The sequence below is a fragment of the Onychostoma macrolepis genome, chromosome 11 (genome assembly GCF_012432095.1).
Source record: "Onychostoma macrolepis isolate SWU-2019 chromosome 11, ASM1243209v1, whole genome shotgun sequence".
Lineage (NCBI taxonomy): Eukaryota > Metazoa > Chordata > Actinopteri > Cypriniformes > Cyprinidae > Onychostoma > Onychostoma macrolepis.
This window is the reverse complement of record NC_081165.1, coordinates 4,600,749-4,619,390: the sequence shown is the minus strand read 5'-3', so window position 1 is coordinate 4,619,390 and position 18,642 is coordinate 4,600,749. Positions and strand designations below refer to the sequence as shown.

General features: G+C 41.2%; 1 protein-coding gene across 1 annotated transcript; it reads right to left on the bottom strand.

The window, feature by feature from the left end:
• Positions 1-398: 398 nt before the first annotated feature.
• Positions 399-17,518, bottom strand: calcoco1b (calcium binding and coiled-coil domain 1b). The gene is made up of 14 exons (XM_058792212.1): positions 17,413-17,518; positions 16,383-16,542; positions 16,185-16,287; positions 11,937-12,145; positions 11,498-11,710; positions 11,241-11,389; positions 11,032-11,101; positions 10,587-10,841; positions 10,340-10,465; positions 4,102-4,164; positions 3,926-4,013; positions 3,691-3,836; positions 1,670-1,755; positions 399-1,500 (listed from the first exon to the last, which is right to left on the bottom strand). Exons 2-14 carry the CDS (start codon positions 16,512-16,514, stop codon positions 1,473-1,475), a joined length of 1,668 nt encoding a protein of 555 aa, XP_058648195.1. The 5' UTR covers positions 16,515-16,542; positions 17,413-17,518; the 3' UTR covers positions 399-1,472.
• Positions 17,519-18,642: the final 1,124 nt, after the last annotated feature.

Sequence of the window (18,642 nt, the reverse complement as noted above, 5' to 3'; positions counted from 1 at the left end):
TAAACATGCTCATATGGGAAAGGACCGATGCTTGAGGTGCAAGACAGGTGTAATCAATTGAGGGTCTACACACACCTTCCCTCATTTTAATAAACAAAGTTAAAGGAGCAGTTAAAGTTTATTGGTTAAAGGTTTAGAGAAAAACAATGTGTGCATCACAACTGATTTCATAATGAGAGAGAAAGGAGTGAAAGCGCAGTAGAGGAGGAAGAGGAGAGGTAGGGGGATGTGATGTTGGTGTGGTTAGCGGCTAAGATGACAGATAACAAAAGAAAAGAAAAAAGAAAACAACAACCGTCCAATGCATATATATGCTTATGGATACCATGTAATGCTGATGAAAATAAATATAAACATGCAGGGTGTTTATAACAGACTATTACAGACTAGACAACACATACGCCAAATCACTTTAATGTCCAGTACAAGACAGCATTATAATTAAAATAAATAGATACACAACATGTGCATATAAATTGAAATTTACCAAAACAACCCTTAACAGCATACAACAGTCCAAAATTTAGTCCATTGCTCCACAGAAGTTTCCCTTTAAATTCACGAATTCAAACCGTAATTTATTTTATTTACTTTTTATATTACTTGATTTTTTTTTTTTTTTTTTTTTTACTTTTAAGAATTTAATGTCAAACTGTCTAGCCTTGAGGACCACATATAGTTTAGATCAAGGATGGATAGCATAACAGCATCACAAACAGAGTGATAAAATTGTGATCGGCATTTACTTGTGAAAAACAACAACAACAACAACAACAATAATTAAAGGGAAACTTAGCACCTGAACGCACTTATGTCATTGCCAAGTGATATAGGACAGACAACCATAACCAGCACACCTATCTAAACAACAAAAAAATAGCATTCTTTAATGTTAATTCATTTGAATTATCTCATTGGTTAAAATTGCAGCTCATCTGACTTATTTATGCTACATTTGAAATATAACAGTCCAATGGCTACTACTAAGTACTTAATTAGTTAATTACTCTGTATTATGGACACCTTAAAATAAAGTGTTACCACAATGAATTATGCATAATTACATGCAAGTAACCCTAAGCAAAACCCTAATACTAACCCTGACCATACAGTACACGTAGCTAATAAATATTACTCAGTACTTAAATGTATAATTACACTGCAACAAGGACACCTTAAAATAAAGTGTAACCCAATCCACTGCCTTTATTTATTTGTGTATGTAATGTATGCTATAAATGGAATATCTAGAAAACATACCTACATTTCCAGTATATCACCTTACTCTTAAAGGAAATTCATATTGGCACAAACAAACACACCTACACTTTTAGTATATATTAGGTTACACACTGGCTATAAAATAAGCCAGCTTGGAAAACGGTTTTGATATTTCACACTGATCAGGAGCACATGACCATGCTCTGATGTAAACAAGCTGCACACAGGTTCATTTTTATTCCACATCTGGATCACCACACGGATGCGTCAGCAAGACCACTGTTGGGGAGACAGAGAGCACTGTTATCTCAGATTTGGTTGAAGCTGTGTGAAACACACTGCAAGCTGTAACATTTCCAAACGCTTTTATTATGTTTGAAAAGGGAACAAATATGTGTTCCTGAAATACACAGATGTTAGCAGGCTTAAATCTGTGCACCTTAATTACCTGAATGCACTGTTGTTGTGTTCAGAAAGCAGAAAAGGTTTGTCAGCAATGATGCTGGAATAAGGCTCCACTTCTAGATCCTCTTGCTTTTTGTAAGGGGTTGGGTACAAAGAAAGTTACATACAAAGTTGTATTTTAATGTGCATATACAGTAGTAACTCTGGAACATGTCGTTTCTCTCAAAATAGTATTTGGACACTTGAGCCACAAATAAAAATATTCATGGCATTTAATTATATCTGAAAATATTAAACAAAATAGCATTTATTTTAACTTCCAAACACTTTTTCGACAATCCACTTTAGACATTCTACTAGCTATAAGTAACTTTGCAACTTGTACATCTCAACAAACTCCCTTTAGAATATTAGTTACGATTATGGTTAGGGTTAGAAGAATGTGCATGTACGGGCAAAGTTTCTCAAAGAATGTATTTTGGGGGATCACCAAATAAAATAAAATGTCAGCAGATATTAAGTAGACAGTCTGTTGATACTCTAGTAACTGGTAGTTGACACGCAGTTGCGAAGGTACTTATAGTTAGAAGAATGAAAAGATATATTATTCAAAATATACACTTCCTGGTTGTGAGATGTTCTTATGCTAATAAAAGATGAACAGTGGTTATCCTGCAAGAATACCAATGTGAACTTGATGGAAACTGACTATACATCCACTTAAAAGAGTGGCTCTGAAGAGTGAATTTCATTCAACAGCTCCAGCATCATTTGTTTTTGTATCTAAATGCATTGAAATTCAGACATCTTAAAATGTGTGATGTAGGTGTCCAAAAGTATCCAAATGCTTTTTGGATTATATATATTTAAGATTGTGACCAATTGTAGCTATTAAAAATGATTGCAAAGAAAGCAATTAAATAATTTGCTAAATATTTTTAATAGATTTGCAGTTGTTGGAAATGGATAGATTTGGTTTACTTTATTTTGGTACCACATCATCATACTAACTTGTTGGAATGGTAATTTGAGGCCTTGGCTCATTTTGCAAATAAAACACAACACCCTTACTTTGTGGCCACACAATGCAAAATCCCTTTTGAATGTTTTTTTTTTTTTTTTAAGTTTTGAAGTTTTTATTGATTTTTAAGCAAATTTCATTTTTGTGATACTTTGCAAAGGTTTGTCTGCACTCAAAAAAACAAACAAAAAAAAAAAAAAAAAAACAAAAAAAACTTTTATTTGAATTAAAGCAGACAAAACTTTTGGCTGTCTGCCTTCATCAGTGTGACAATTCTTTGTTTCTCAGTGATAAATTAATTGATAATGACTAATCGATAAACATCAGGTGAACAAAATTAATCAATCTACAGTTTAACATCAAAGACTAATTATTGGGAACAATAGCACATCAGGCAAAATAAAAAAAGTTGGGTCACACTTTATATTAGGTGGCCTTAACTACTATGTACTTATTCTGTTCATACTGTATTGCAAAACACTATTGCTGCTATTGAGGCGGGATACGGATAAGGTTAGGGACAGGTTTGGTGGTATGGGTAGGTTTAAGGGTGGGTTAAGGTGTAAGGGATGGGTCAACAGTTTAATTATAAATGTAATTACAGAAATGAATTACAGGTGTAATTACATATATGTATTTTTTTAAATATAAGTACAATGTAAACACATGTATGTATATAGCACACACACACACACACAGACGCACACAAGAGTACATTGGGTACAATGTTTATGAATGGCATTTTTTGCCTAATGTGCTGTTGTTACAATTAATTTGTTTTGATGTTAAACTGGAGTTTGCAGATTGATTGATTAATTATGATCACCTGATGTTTGTTGATTACTATAAAGTCATTGTGAAACAAAGAACTGCCACACTGACAATAGCAGATAGCTGAAACATTTGTCTTTTATCCCCTGCTTTAATTCAAACAAAACATTTTAAGAGTGCAGATGAACCTCTGCAATGTTTGAATAAGTATAGGTCCTGGCACTCAACCAGCTGGGAGAGCGCAGTGAACTGCATTGATGTTTGTTACTTACCATCATATCGATCTCATTATCCTTTTGGCTCTGCTCTGCTGACCCATGAAAGCTGGATAGTTCACAATCTTCCACACATAAAGACTGCTCAGATAAAGACTCTTGCAGTGGATTTTCTTCAACTGATGGAGGGCTATCAATGCTAGCTGCAAGAAATACGATGAAGATTTACTACAATATCACTGGCACCACATTTACAAAATTTAAATGTTTTTTTGTTTTTTTTAAGACTGACATGTTGGAGTAGCTGCAGCCTCAGCCCACTTAGCATCTGTCTCTTTGTCTAGTCTCAGCTCCAGCACATGAATATGATCTAAGAGCTCCTGTTTTTGAATAAAACACTACCAGTCAGCATGTCATCAGATAAGATAGCACCAGTCAGAAATATGCATACATTCAGAAAGGTTTCACCTGTTTCTCCAGCTGATGCTGCTCTTGTTCCTTCTGCAGGGCTCTCAGACTAGCTCTCAGTTCCTGTATGTTTCACACACATGATGCAGTAATATGCAAAGACTACAGTGAAAACTTCATACATCACATTTTATGCTGTCTGTGGTGGGACTAAATTTCAGTGTATTTATCATGAAAAATATAAGTGTCATTATCAGGAAAATCTTAGGGTCTAGGGTGCTATTTGTGTCTCCATAAATAATGACATATATCAGACTTTGAAAAGTTTATAAATATTTCCAAAGTCACATTATTTGCTTTAATGTTATTTAGATTATAAGGGGTCATGACATGAGTTTTTAATATGCTCCTTGAGGTTCACATATAATGTTAGTAAAGGTTTTTTTTTAACAGTTTCAAAACATTTCCTCTTCAGGAACTCGAGCTGCGTCCAAGAACGCTAGGGGAACGCTTCCAGCGTGACCGCGCTCTGATACAAATGTAATCTGTCCAAAGGATGGGCGAGAGACGTAACGGCCAGGAAGCATAAAAGCACGTGCGGTGGAACCGGCGTCAGCTTTTGTCATTCAGCAACCGCTACTCTGTGTGTGTCTGTCGATCTGTGTTGTGAGTCTTATTTAGTGTTGTTTCTCACTTGAAATAAGCTCCACAATGTCTAAAGTGCAGAGAAAACTAGCACTTGGGCGAGAGCAGATCGCATTACAGGCTGTGTGTTTTTCTCTAACAATCCGTGTGTGGTCTGCTTGAGAGCAGAGCACGCAGAACTCAGCTCTCGAGGGAGCTGACTGCCCACGTGTGAGCGTTTGTTGCTGCGTATGCTTACTGTCAGAGGGCTCTCTTTGAGGAGGGAGTTTTCACCTGCATTCCTTGCATTACCGGCCCACTTTCGCCTAGCGGCTGTGCTCGTGGGGATCGCAGATGGATCAGGTGGAGGGAATGAAGATGGGCGATCCCCTATCTTCTTCCTTCCCATCAGATCCAGCGCCCGCTCTCTGGGTTCGGAAGCCCTGCGGGTTCTTCCCCCCCAGAGAGAGGGCGCGACGCTCCGGAGATCGGTCTGCCAACCCTGCCACGTACGGTGTTCCAAGGCGCAGCGATCTCCAGCGAGCACACATCTCAGTTTCTTCCGCCCGGAAACATAGCGGAGCTGAGATGCTCGCCACCCCTTCGGGGGTCTCTAGAGCAGCTAGTTTGGCTTTCTCCTGCAGGTGTGCCGTTCCAGGATACCGAACTAGCCGCTCTGATTATACCAGAGGCCAGTCTCCAGAGACTGGTTCCCTTAGTAGGCACCTGGCGGTGTGGGAGCCCCTGCCAAGCGTGTCTCATTGGGTCCTGCATTGCAGGCTCTGGTTCTACCAGTCTAGTCTTCCTAGAAGATGACGTGAGTCTGAGGACAGTCGCTTCAATAGGAGACTTCGGCTGAGGCAGTCCTGGTGCCCATGGCCAAGAACTTATGAGGGCAGGCCCCTCTGGGGAAGAGTGGCGTACACCGCGGTACACGGTGCCCGTCTCTCCTCAGTGCCCTCAGGAGATCGGTCTGCCAACCCTGCCACGTACGGTGTTCCAGGGCACAGCGATCTCCAGCGAGCACACATCTCAGTTTCTTCCGCCTGGAAACGTAGCGGAGCTGAGATGCTTGTCACCCCCTTCAGGGGTCTCTAGAGCAGCTAGTTTGGCCGTCTCCTGCCGGCGTGCCGTTCCAGGACACCGAGCTAGCCGCCCTGGTTATACCAGAGGCCAGTCTTGATAGACTGGTTCCCTTAGTAGACTATTTGGCAGCGTGAAAACTACTGCCAAATGTGTCTCCATGGGACCTGCATACTGTAGAGAGAGGCTACAGAATCCAGTTTGGCTCTCCTCCGCCTCGTTTCAACGGGGTGAATCCCACTCTGGTGGGCCCCGAGCAGGTTCTGGTAATGGAACGAGAAGTAGAGTACTCTCTTGAGGAAGGAGGCCATCGAGGTGGTCCCTCTTCACGAAAGAGATTCTGGTTTTTACAGCCGGTACTTCATAGTTCCCAGGAAGGATGGAGGGTTGGCATCCCGTTTTAGATCTGCATCAGTTGAATCGCTCAGTCAGCAGACTGAAGTTCAAGATGCTCACACAGGTCGTGTCTCAGATCAGGTCCGAGGACGGGTTTGTCACGATCAATCTAAAAGACGCATACTTCCATATCTCCATCCTTCCCACTCACAGGGAGTTCCTGAGGTTTGCTTTCGAGGGCGAAGCTCACCAATATCGGGTTCTTCCCTTCGGCCTAGCACTCACCCCGCACTTTAACAAAGTGTGTGGATGCCGCGTTAGCTCTGTTGTGGCTGCAAGGCATCCGCATATCCACAATTGGTTGATTCTCGCTCAATCAGAGCAGATGGCGACTCAACATCGAGATGTTGTTCTTGCTCACATGAAAGTGTTGGGGTTAAGACTGAATGCCAGGAAGAGTGTGCTTTCTCCATTACAGAGAACCACATATCTTGGTGTGGTGTGGGAATTGACCACGATGCAGGCACGTGTGTCCCCTGATCGGATCGAGTCGATCCTCACGGCAGTCAGGAGAGTGAAGGAAGGCCAGTCACTCACTGTCAAGCAGTTTCAGAAACTGCTGGGTCTGATTGCAGCTGCGTCCAACGTGATACCTCTTGGCCTGCTGTACATGAGACCCCTACAGTGGTGTCTCAAGACCAAGGGGTTTTCCCCGGGAGAAAACCCGCTTCGCACGATCAAGGTCACGCGGCAGTACCTACGTGCCTTAGACATGTGAAGACATACTTGGTTCTTGTGCCAGGGCCTGGTGCTGGGAGCTCCGTGTCGCTGCGTACGCTAGCGACGGACGCATCCCTCACCCTGCCCGCGGTCTGTGGAGTACTCGCCGTCTCATGTGGCACATCAACTGCCTGGATATGCTGGCGGTGTTTCACCGAAACACTTTCTCCCAGACCTAAGAGATCGCCGGTGTTGGTACGATAGCACTGACAACACAGCGGTGGTCTCTTACATCAACTATCGAGGAGGTCTGCGTTCACGCCCCCTGTACAGGCTGGCATACCAGATCCTTGGGTGGTCGCAGGACAAACTCCTCTCATTGAGAGCAGTTCACATGCCTGGGCATCTCAGTGTGGCAGCAGACATCCCGTCGAGGCAGGGGCCGAGGCCCGGGGAATGGATGCTTCACCCCGAGGGGGAGAAGCACATTTGGAGAGTGTTTGACCAGGCTCAGGTGGACCTATTCGCTACTCAGGTAAGTACACAGCGCATGTCCCCTCTGGTACTTTCTGAATTCATTCAGCTCCACTGGGGCTGGTTGCCATGGTACAGATGTGGCCGAGGCTTCATCTGTACGTTTTTTCCCCGTTCACTCTGCTCCCGGGAGTTCTGGCGAGAGTGCGCTGGGACGAGGTCAGTCTACTTCTGGTAGCACCGTTCTGGCCAGGCCGAGCAGGGTTCTCGGACCTGATTTCTCTCCTCGACGGCTCTCCATGGGAGATTCCCGTCAGGAGGGATCTCCTCTCACAAGAGCTTTGGAAGTTGTAGGTGAGGCCCCTGAGGGGGCACAGCCCATAGCTTCCGGTCTCCCAACCGAGGTTGTTGAGACCTTCCTCCAATCCAGAGCTCCCTCAACGAGGAAACTGTACGCCTTGAAGTGGAACTTTTCACTTCTTGGTGCGGAGACTGCCAGCTCGACCCAGTCAACTGCCCGATTGGTACAGTTCTGGAGTTCGTGTGGGCCTGTTCCTCCGTGGGGTTAAACCACTCCACCCTGAGGGTTTACGTGGTGGCTATACTGGCCTACCGCGCTCTTCTCGGTGGCCTTTCAGTGGGTAGGCACCCCCTAGTTACATGTTTTCTCCACAAAACAAGGGACTTGTACACCCTGAAGTGAAGTGTCACTTCATGCTGCAGAGGTTGCCAGCTCGACCCAGCCAACTGCCCGATTGGTACAGTTCTGGAGTTTGTGCGGGCCTGTTCCTCCGAAGGGTTAACCCACTCCACCCTGAGGGTTTACGTGGCGGCTATACTGGCCTACCGCGCCCTTCTCTGTGGCCTTTCAGTGGGTAGACACCCCCTAGTACATGTTTCCTCCAGTGGCTGAGGCCTCCGGCCAGAGAGCGTTTGCTATGTGGTGGATCAGGATGCTATTCCATAGCCTCGAGTCCTCTGCTCTCCCCTCTTGGGGATCAAGACTCACTCTTCAGAAGCTGGCCTTCGTGACGCAGGCCCCGCTCACCTTAGCCACCTGTGGCCTTTTTTCTCTCACCCTAGCTGTGCTCCTCCACACTAGGCAGGGATTTGTCAGTCTGTCGGAGTGGGGATCTCGTTCCCCTAGCGTTCTTGGACGCAGCTCGAGATCCTGAAGAGGAACGTCTTAGGTTACGTATGTAACCCCAGTTCCTCGAGGGAACGAGACGCTGCGTCTCAAAGCCATACTTCCGGCATCCCTACGAGCGGTTGCTTCATTCCTGAAGCTGACGCCGGTTCCACCGCACATGCTTTTATGCTTCCTGGCCGTTACGTCACCTGCCCGTGACGTCTCGCCCATCCTTTGGACAGATTACATTTGTATCAGAGCGCGGTCACGCTGGAGGCGTTCCCCTAGCGTTTTTTGGACACAGCGTCTCGTTCCCTCAAGGAACTGGGGTAACATACGTAACCTAAGATGATTTTCCACCATATTCTGACTCTCTTTGATTAATGATCATAATGTTTTGATGGTATAACACTCACCCAGCAACAAGTGGGAGAAGACTTAGCAGGCTTACAACCACACAGGTCGCAGAGTTTTATCGACAACACCTACATTATTGATGATGAACTCTTGACATTCCCTTTCATTCCTGGAACTGACTTTCTGAAGATAACATCAGTCACCCTGGATGTCTCTAACTACTGATATGGTTGAAGTCCCAGCAAGGTAACAACTTTCTATTCCTTTCTTAACATCCCAACTTACTCTTTTTGCATTGACTACAGTAGTCAATTCTAAAACCATTCTTAATGCTTATCCAATACCCATAATCCATGAATGTAAGAGTATGGTCAACTCTAGTTTGTTTCTAGATTGTTTTTCTTCCATCTTTGATCTGTGGTGGCAGGACCCCTGTTAGTACAATGGAAACATATGGTTTTGGTTGCCTGGCCCTGCCTAGTTGGTTGGTGTCACATGGCCAGCTGTACGCTTGCGGCATTCTTAAAAGCTAGACGTGGCTGGAAAAAAACGTGCGTGTCGCAGCACATGAGCATCGCAACATTGTCGCTTCTATTATGAGCGTGCTTGGCACGTGTCTACATTTAAAATAACAAACTTGACATGGGAACAGCCCCTTAGGGGTCTTTCACACTAGTACTTTTGGTGTAATATTACTCAACATGGGTCAAGATGCCCAAGATGGTACCAAAGATTATTTCTCAAGGTCCATGATGGGAAGATTCAGCTGAAAGTATCATGGACCTTTCTTCCAAACCTTTTGCATTGCTTCCACACCAGCCCACTTCTACATCTATGGATGTAGAAGACCTCAGCTACTACACCAGATACCCAAACATAGAAGATTATGAAGATTCATTTTGAAGAAGTGTTGTGATTTCCCAAGTAACGATTTCTGATCAATGGCAAATATTTACTTCAGCTAGCTTCAAAATGACTACAAGACCTGTGGTATCAGCTAATGTTTGACAACGAGCACAAATTATTTCTGTCTGACTGAGTCAACAGAACATTAAAAGCTTCTTTTTTTTCCCCTGGGGGTTTACCTATAAATACTGTATGTTGTGGGCTTGGGTGCATAGATTTACTTCCCATGTATCAAATTGCTTTCGATGCTGATTAAAGTACAATACATTTTGGAAGCGGTTTCAACAGATGCTATTGTTTGATGCATGAAACATGCAGTATTTTTATCCACTTATATGTCAAAAGATTAAATAAATTTTGATTCCTCATGTCATTACCCCTTTAACCCCTTTAAGTATTTCTTATTAATGAGTTTAACCAGTGTGCCGTGTCATCCACTAACATGAATGATGAGGGGGAAAACACTTCTGTAAACATACACATGTATTTTATATTGTTTTCAAATCTATTTTGGTCAGCTTATTTACAAGTCTTTTAAAAGAACTCTTGCCTCATACTGGTGTTGCTCCAAGACCAGTAATCTGACCCACATATGTGCTGGGTACCCAGAAAGCTCTGACTGATGTGAAAGTTTAATTATAGGCCATGCATGTGTCTTGGAATATTTACTCGGTTACAGTCCTTCTCGTTCCCCAGCTCCACTTCCAGTTTTTCTCGCTCGGTTCTCTCCTCCTGGAGCCACTCTTCCTTCTTCTGAAGCTCACGGCTCAGTTTCTGAATACGATCCTTATCCAACTTTAACAACAGCACAGAGATTGAGAATTACATACTTACTAGTGGTGTTGTGGCTGGACTGATAAAAGTGGTAATAGTGTGTGTGAGAGAGATTTCTTATTATAACTTAGCTCTCTCTTACCTCTGCACTTTGTCTTAAAGTCTCCCTCTCCTGGGCCCAGGTGGATTGCCCCTCACGCAGTGCCAGGTTGGCCTGGGACAGTTGTAAACTCATCTGCGCAGACTGAAGTCTGACCTGATGCAGCTCTGCATGGCTGTGACTCTGCAAGGAGCCTAGTTCACTTAGGTCCCTCCGGAGGGCCTCAGTGCTACGCTCACTGGCCTCCTGACGCTCTTGCAGGGTCCGCAGCTCAGCATGTGCCTGCTCATTCTCTACCTGCAGAGAAAATATTAATTCACATGTTAACCATGTAATCTATTCAGTGTAATGCCAGTTAGTTAAAACTGTAAAAACAAATGTTAATTAACAAAAGTTAATTATTCATAATTATTTCACAGAATGCAGAAAATATTCCAATGTACATTGTAAATGGTACTGTTGAATACAACATCTTATTTTAATTCACCTGCAAGTCTCTCCTCTCCTTTTCTTCATCTCGCCTTTGTGTGGTCATCTTTTTAACTCTTTCTTTCATTCTGCAGAGAAAAATGGCTGTTTTCTCTTTTCCTTAAAAGCTATTTTATTTAACCAGTTGGTTAAATTTCAGAGAAATTAACAGTCCATAAACAAAGAATAATTGTACTATAGTGAAGATTGGCACGAGTCCCAAATCACCTGTCAAGCTCGGCCTCTATGTCCTGTTTTTGTTGAGTCAGAGTGGCAGCATCCTGTTGGAGTTCTTTGATTTGCTGATGATTTTCATCTCTCTCTGCTAGCAGCCCACTAAGTTGAGCAGCCATGTTTTCATGAGTGCTTTGCACATCCTGATAGCAAATATACCAGAGCTTAAAGTTTCATATACAGTAGGTCTCTGTGTCCTTATTTTTCTGATCAGTGGTGATCCAGAAACATGGCCAAAAATTTGATTGTACCTTTTGTTTTTGCTCGAGTTCCTCGATTTTTTCAGTGCTTTGCCTCAGGTTGCTTTTTAGCTCATCAATCTGACTCTTCATCTCATTTTTTACTCTTTCAAGCTCATCGTTTTCAGCTTTCCATCTCTCCTTTTCTCTCTCAACCTCAGCATCAGTAGCCTCAAACCTCTTACGCAGCTCATGTAACTCACACTGGCATCTTTCTAAGAGATTCTGTAGAAATACCAGAAATAGTTAAAAACATATGCAGATAATTAGTAAAATAAAACGCTGTACAGTATGACTGATACATTGGCCTAAAAATGTTTTTGGACACTAAAGTCATACTTTGCAATGACATTTTTAAATACAGATAGGTGTCCAAATGTTAATTAGGGTAATTGCAAAACTGTGTTATTGTCAAAATGGTTCTGGTCTCTTCTGTTGAAGAATGCCCCACCTGCAGGATCAGAGCCTTTGGCACCACCACTAGCAGGTCATCTCCCCCCTCCTCTTCCTCGCCATTTTTCTCCTGCTCTAGTGTAACTAGTTCATCCAGAGGTCTTGGAGCACAAAAAGTAAACTGAGAGCTAACTGCACATATCTCGCCACCTTCATCCACATAAGCGAACTGATATGCCTCCTCGCCAGGTTTTGGTAGATAAGATGCTGAAAGATGGCAGGAAGAGTGGAATAAAGATCAGAAAACTCCTAAAACCAAAACACATGACACACATAAACAGCCTGGTACAGCCTTAAAGATGTCAGGCACTTGCAGTAGTGTTGCAATAGTTTTAAAGTATCAGATAGCAACTGAGTGTTCTTGTTCTACCAAGAACTGCAGTTGTTATTTCACTTGCTGTTTCTGCTGATGTTGGACATACGACAGCATTAATGACCTGTACATGTATCAAACTACATATAAGCTACTACAGTGTTTCCCAAACCTGAAGGCACACCAACACTACACATTTTCAAAACTAAAACACTAAATTAAAAGACTATTTGAGGGGACTGTTGCATGCTTAATTAGACTAGTAATAAAATAGAATAGGGTTTGGAACGGGAAGTGACATTGACACTTGAATGTTTTCACACAGTTCAGTGATGTGAAAGAGTTTGACAAGAACAATCAAAAATAAAATAAGCTCAAATATGAGTCGCCTTTATAGGCAGAACAACTGGTGACGAGGATGGCAGATGATTTTCCTGTGTTCTCATTATCTCCCCCAAGCCTCTTTTTTTGCCCCATCCTGGTGAGCCTATGGTCCCATGGGAGCAATGGAAAACTTCCCTTGAAATGTACCTGTTAGCAATGGGCCCCGATACTGTCCCAATGAAACTGAAAATGGCATACTCCTTCACTGTCTTGGTGCCGAATGACAGCATGTTTTTTGCACACTCTGAGACGCAGACGATCACGCCACTGTGATGACACTGTTAAATCGACAATTTGGGGAAAGAAAAGTCTCCTGCAGAAACGGCTGCAGTTCTGACAGTGTAGATAGCATGATAGCAAGTCGATTTTTCAATATGTTGTTGACTTAAGAGGGCTGGCAAATCAGATGAGATCATATGACTTCAGTTCATTTAGAAACCAAACAATACACTCATTGGAGAGCGGCTTCTACTGGAAGATGATGATCTCACTTTAGAGTGCTAACACTACAACCCCTATCCATTCAATCAACACCAATTCAGCCTTTTTTTCCCCTACATCTTGTATTCCCCTACTACTTGACACCGGGGCTTATGTCTCGCTATTTAATATGGCCACTTATGAACATTTCCTGCCATGCTTGCCCCTCCAGCCACCGTCTCTGAATTTGTTTGCATATGGAAGCTGTGTAATAGAAGATATTTGTCTTATACACGCACCTGTCTAGTATGGCAACAAGGACCTACCCAACTTTCCATTTCACATTATTAGCCATGGCAGCAATATCCTCGAAAAGGAATTGTTTATGAGTCCACCCAGAGAGCAGAAATCTCACTGCATTTGTTACGTATGTTGGTGTATTCCATTGCACGTGGATTCCTTTTGGACTCAGTTCGGCCTCTAAAAAATCATGTCCACTATCCTGGCTGGTGCCCCTGGCATTGTCATCTACATTATACCTCGATGATGTCATTGTCCATGCCCAGAATGCAGTTATTCACAAACAGTGCTTAAGAGCCACTTTTTTCTGCACTCAGTCAACATAATCTGACATTTAATCTGGAGAAATGCTTATTTGTGGTACCAGAGGCTGACTTCGTTGGCTATGATTTTTCAGCTGAAGGCCATTCACTATTGCACTCCAACATTGAGGCTATCCATCAAGTGCCAGAAACTTTGTCTGCAGCACAGACACTACGCCATTATCACTGTTAAACTAGGACAAGTAGTGGCTATGATGCACGAGGGCCATCTTGGCACAGTTAATCTTGAAGCGGCATTGTAAGGATCTTGTATGGTGGCCAGGGTTGGACGAAGACATTGAGCAGCTTGTTCAGGACTGTAATCCATGTCTTGTAACAAGGATAACTGGCCCACTGGGGTCTTTGCCTTGGCCAACTAAACCTTGGGACCACATTCAACTTGATATCTGTGGTGAACTCCATGATGTGCCCTGTCACTTGCATTGCCTTGTGGTAGTTAATAATCTACACTCAAATTGACCAGAGGTTGAACTGTGGGCTCTATCACGTCCAGTTCTATCATTGATTTGCTCTTTGCATCGAGTTGCTCTTTGCCAGCTGGGGCCTGCCAAGGAACTTGACAACAGACAATGGCCCTCTACTTTTGTTTGCTGAGTTTACATCCAAAGCAAAAAGATCAAACACATACGAAGAGCTTACTATCACTCACAGTCAAATAGGGGCGTAAAGGGATTTAATCAGTCACTGAAAAATGGTCTGAGAGACCATCTTGGCTCAAGACTGCTCTTTCAACAAGGCCTTGTTTCAGACTCTTCTACACTACAGAGCTGCTCAGCATGCCACAACTGCAGATTTCACCCTCCTATTTCTCACGGTGGAAACCCAGTGGTGTAAGCCAGGATGCGTGGACAACAACTCAAAGTACAGGGCAGATATAATGCAAAGAAAAAGTCCCGGATTCCCAGAATTATCCTGCTGAACAGGGTGTGGGTTCAGTGGCCACATAAGAAAACAAGCTTCACACTTTCCAGCTATCTGATGGTTTCCATTGGCATGCCAGTCATTTTAGGAAAGTACTGTGCCCTTCTGGTGTGGTTCACACACAGTGCTTCATGCCCTCTGCCCGCAGCACAACATCCGGTGACCCTGCAAGCAATGTTTTTACACACAGCTCACTGGAAGGGGAGGGGAAACGTGGCAGGCTTAGTTACACTAATAATCTGATAGTTTGTTGAAGTAAAGTGTTTGCTAAATTAATAAGATAGAATGAAAGGTGGTTACATTAAGAGTTTGGAACGTGAAGTGACGCTGACACTTGAATGTTTTCACACAATTTAGTGATGTTAAAGACGAGAACAATACAAATCAAAATAAGCTCAAATACGAGTCGCCTTTACAGACATAACAGGAATGGCCATTAGTAGTGGTGTCCAAAACATTGCTGAGTGCACTTATTCAAATATGGAATATGGAATATTCCAATAAATATTGGAATAAATATGGAAAGTGCTTTCGAATTTAATAATCTGAGGTTCTTTCCAGAGATGTTTTGCCACATTTCTGCAATTAAGGATGATTGCTGCATAGTATGGGTGTTTCCTTTTGCCTGAACATCTTCAAGTGAATGGCGGGGCAAACCAAAAGTTGATGCCGAAAGTTCAGCACTCTCCTTTACTGCTGATGCTGCGACTATTCTAGTTTGTATGTGTTCCTTCACTGGCATTTTCCACTTTTCATTTTTTTCCCTTAATAACAAATTTGTCCATTCTGATGCTTAATTTTACCAAACTAATGGCTGCTGATGACTATTTGAATTGAATTCTGCCAAAGTGCGTGCTTGTTTGTGTTCTTTAAATGCGTAATGTTAATTACCTGAGTACATAGGTCTGCTCATGTCTAAAAATAATATATGAAAAACTAAATTAATTCACATAACAAAAACATTATATCTTGTATTTCTTTAGTACATTTTTAAATTAATGTAAAAACTAAAATTAATTGTAAAACTGGAAGTTATTTTTAAATTTGCGTTCAGCATGGTGGGCAGCATTTGGATTTGTGACGGGCCGCGAGTTGAGAACCACTGGGCTAGAGAATACCCATAATGCACTGTGAGGATGTGCATATATGCATAAATATATTTATTTTTAACTGATTATTAAATAGTTTAATTAAAGTTCATACATACTAGTTTCCATGATAGATTTTAAGACAAATGTTTTCATTACCACTGGAGCTGCCAGTTTGCTAAATTTCAAATGATTATTGAACAGCAAGCACAACCTATGCAAAAGCAACAGCCCTTTCAAAACAGCCAGTGTCCAAATTCACTCACTCATTTTCATCCACTTCTTTAACTGGACTGTATTAATGGACTAATGTAGGGCATAGTGAACGAGAGTATGGCGGCGATTTCAAACACAGCCCAAGACTTGATGGGTTGGATAAGGGAGACATCCAAAATATGTACTTATGTGCCTTCAGGAACAGAGTTCAGAAACACTGGGTTACTGTATATAAATAAACACAAATAAAATAATATAATACATATCAAATATAAACATACAGTGAAAGGCCACACTACAGTTTGCATCTGTTCCTGTTTGGTACCCTTCTGGTGCTAGAGCCCAGGCAAAAGTGTAGTAATCGTTCACTGACAACCACCCCGCCTGTGAAACAAAATAACATAAAATGTATTTGCTTCGCAGGTTAATGCTTTCCACATATTTTGTTTTACACTAAATAAATTCAGTACAGGAGTTACCTTAAAAAGACCTATCCAGTCATGACTGCTCCAGCTGTGATGACTGCTTATAGTGTAGCGACAGTCCACCCTTGTCTGTGAGAAATAGCTCTTGGCAAGATCTCGGAAAGTCACAGTTCTCTTTTCCTCCATAGCAATGGCTATAAATCAGGTCATATGACTGCAATGGCAAAGAAATCAGTCAAACAGTGTGCAAAAAAAAAAACACTTTGAAACCTTGTTTTGTAACTTGTTCAGCATTGAAGACCATAATACTGCTGTTCAGTGCTTCAGAATAACTGTCTGATAAGTGAATAAGTGGCTGAAAATGTGAATCAACACAATCATGTTTGTGTAGTCAACTATATTTAGTGCCTTTCCGTTAAACTACAAACTACAGCAATGCTTGACACTGCAGATGACTGCTATTAGATTTCCAAGTGTTGTGAAACTGCATGAGAGTGGGGTAACAGCATTCTTTCTTTGAATGTTTACTCAGAAGTAGCAGTCAAGTCAAACAGCCTGCAATCATCATTGTTTAATGATCTTCAACATTTCTAATATTTTAATTAAATCAATTTATATGCACTTAAGTATACAATATAACCCTTGGGCTTTCTTATAAAACATCCATTGTAGTTTTCAAATATAAAATCTTGTTTAGATGTACTGACACCTGAATATGTCAGCGAATATTTTACTTATGATTTTTTCAGTAAGTAAAATGTCACTCATTTCACACATTCATTTACATTTGGTAGACAGTTTCACACACATTGATTTACAATGGAATCAAGCCATACATTTTATCACTATATATGCTCCCTAGGTATTAAACCTATGACTTTGGGTTTGGATGTTCTACCAATTCAGCTACACGAACTATAATCATGAACGGCAGCAAATTAACATTCAAATGAACAAAAGCAAAAAATATGATTACTTGTTTTTTTCTTATTCTTCTTTCTTTCTTTCTTTCTTTCTTTTAATCTACATTGAAAATGTCACAGGGACAACATAGTTAAAATATCAGCATACATTTTACACTTACCTTAATACAAAATTAGGTTTATCGAAGAGTCAGATCACCTGAGGTCTTCCATGTCCTTGTATGTGTGCCTATGATCTTGATGTGACTTAAGATGAGTGTGTGAGTGTAATAAACAATAACAAATGCACATGTCAATGAACCGCCCACATCTGTTGCACTCTGGGAAATGAAGTCCAAAACTTTATAAAGCAAAAGATTAATAAAGAAAATCTCTCCCGTGAACTTCCAAAATACAAACAGCATGTTACATGCCCTATACCAGAGACAGCAATATACTTGACCACTGTTATACCACAGTAAAGGATGCATATCACTCTGTCCCATGGGAAGCTTTGGGGCTCTCTGATCACTGTCTGGATTATCTTATACCAACCTACAGAGAGAAACTAAAATCAGCTAAACCTGTAACAAGGATTATTTAAATATGGATTAATGGAGCAGAGCGGGATTTACAAGCCATCAACCTTATGAACAGTTATGGGCATGCAATAGACAATGCTCGGTAACACTTTATAATAACATTCAGTTGTAAGGCATTTATAAGTGATTAGTTAATGATGAACTAATCATTTACAAAACATTCATAAGCAATTAATAAGTGATATGCTAACAATTTATATACTGTATGTTTTGTTAATTCATTTACAAGTCATTTACAAGTGATAAGTTAATGACGAACTAATCATTTACAAAACATGATTTATGTGTTCAAATGATTAATAAGTGATATGTTAATATTTTTTATCTATGTTTTGTAGATTAAGTTATAAATAATTTACAAGTGATTTACAAAACATGACAATAAGTTCACAAATGATTATTAAGTAATATGCTAACGCTAGCTGAATAAATAAGCTTTCCATTGATGTATGGTTTGTTAGGATCGGACAATATTTGGCCGAGATACAACTATTTGAAAATTTGGAATCTGAAAAAAAATCAAAATATTAAGAAAATCGCCTTTAAAGTTGTCCAAATGAAGTTCTTAGCAATGCATATAACTAATCAAAAATTAAGTTTTGATATATTTATGGTAAGAAATTTACAAAATATCTTCATGGAACATGATCTTTACTTAATATGCTAATGATGTTTGGCATAAAAGAAAAATGGATAATTTTGACCCATACAATGTATTTTTGGCTATTGCTACAAATATACACCAGTGACTTAAGACTGGTTTTGTGGTCCAGGGTCACATATTATTAATCACTTATAAATCATTGAAAT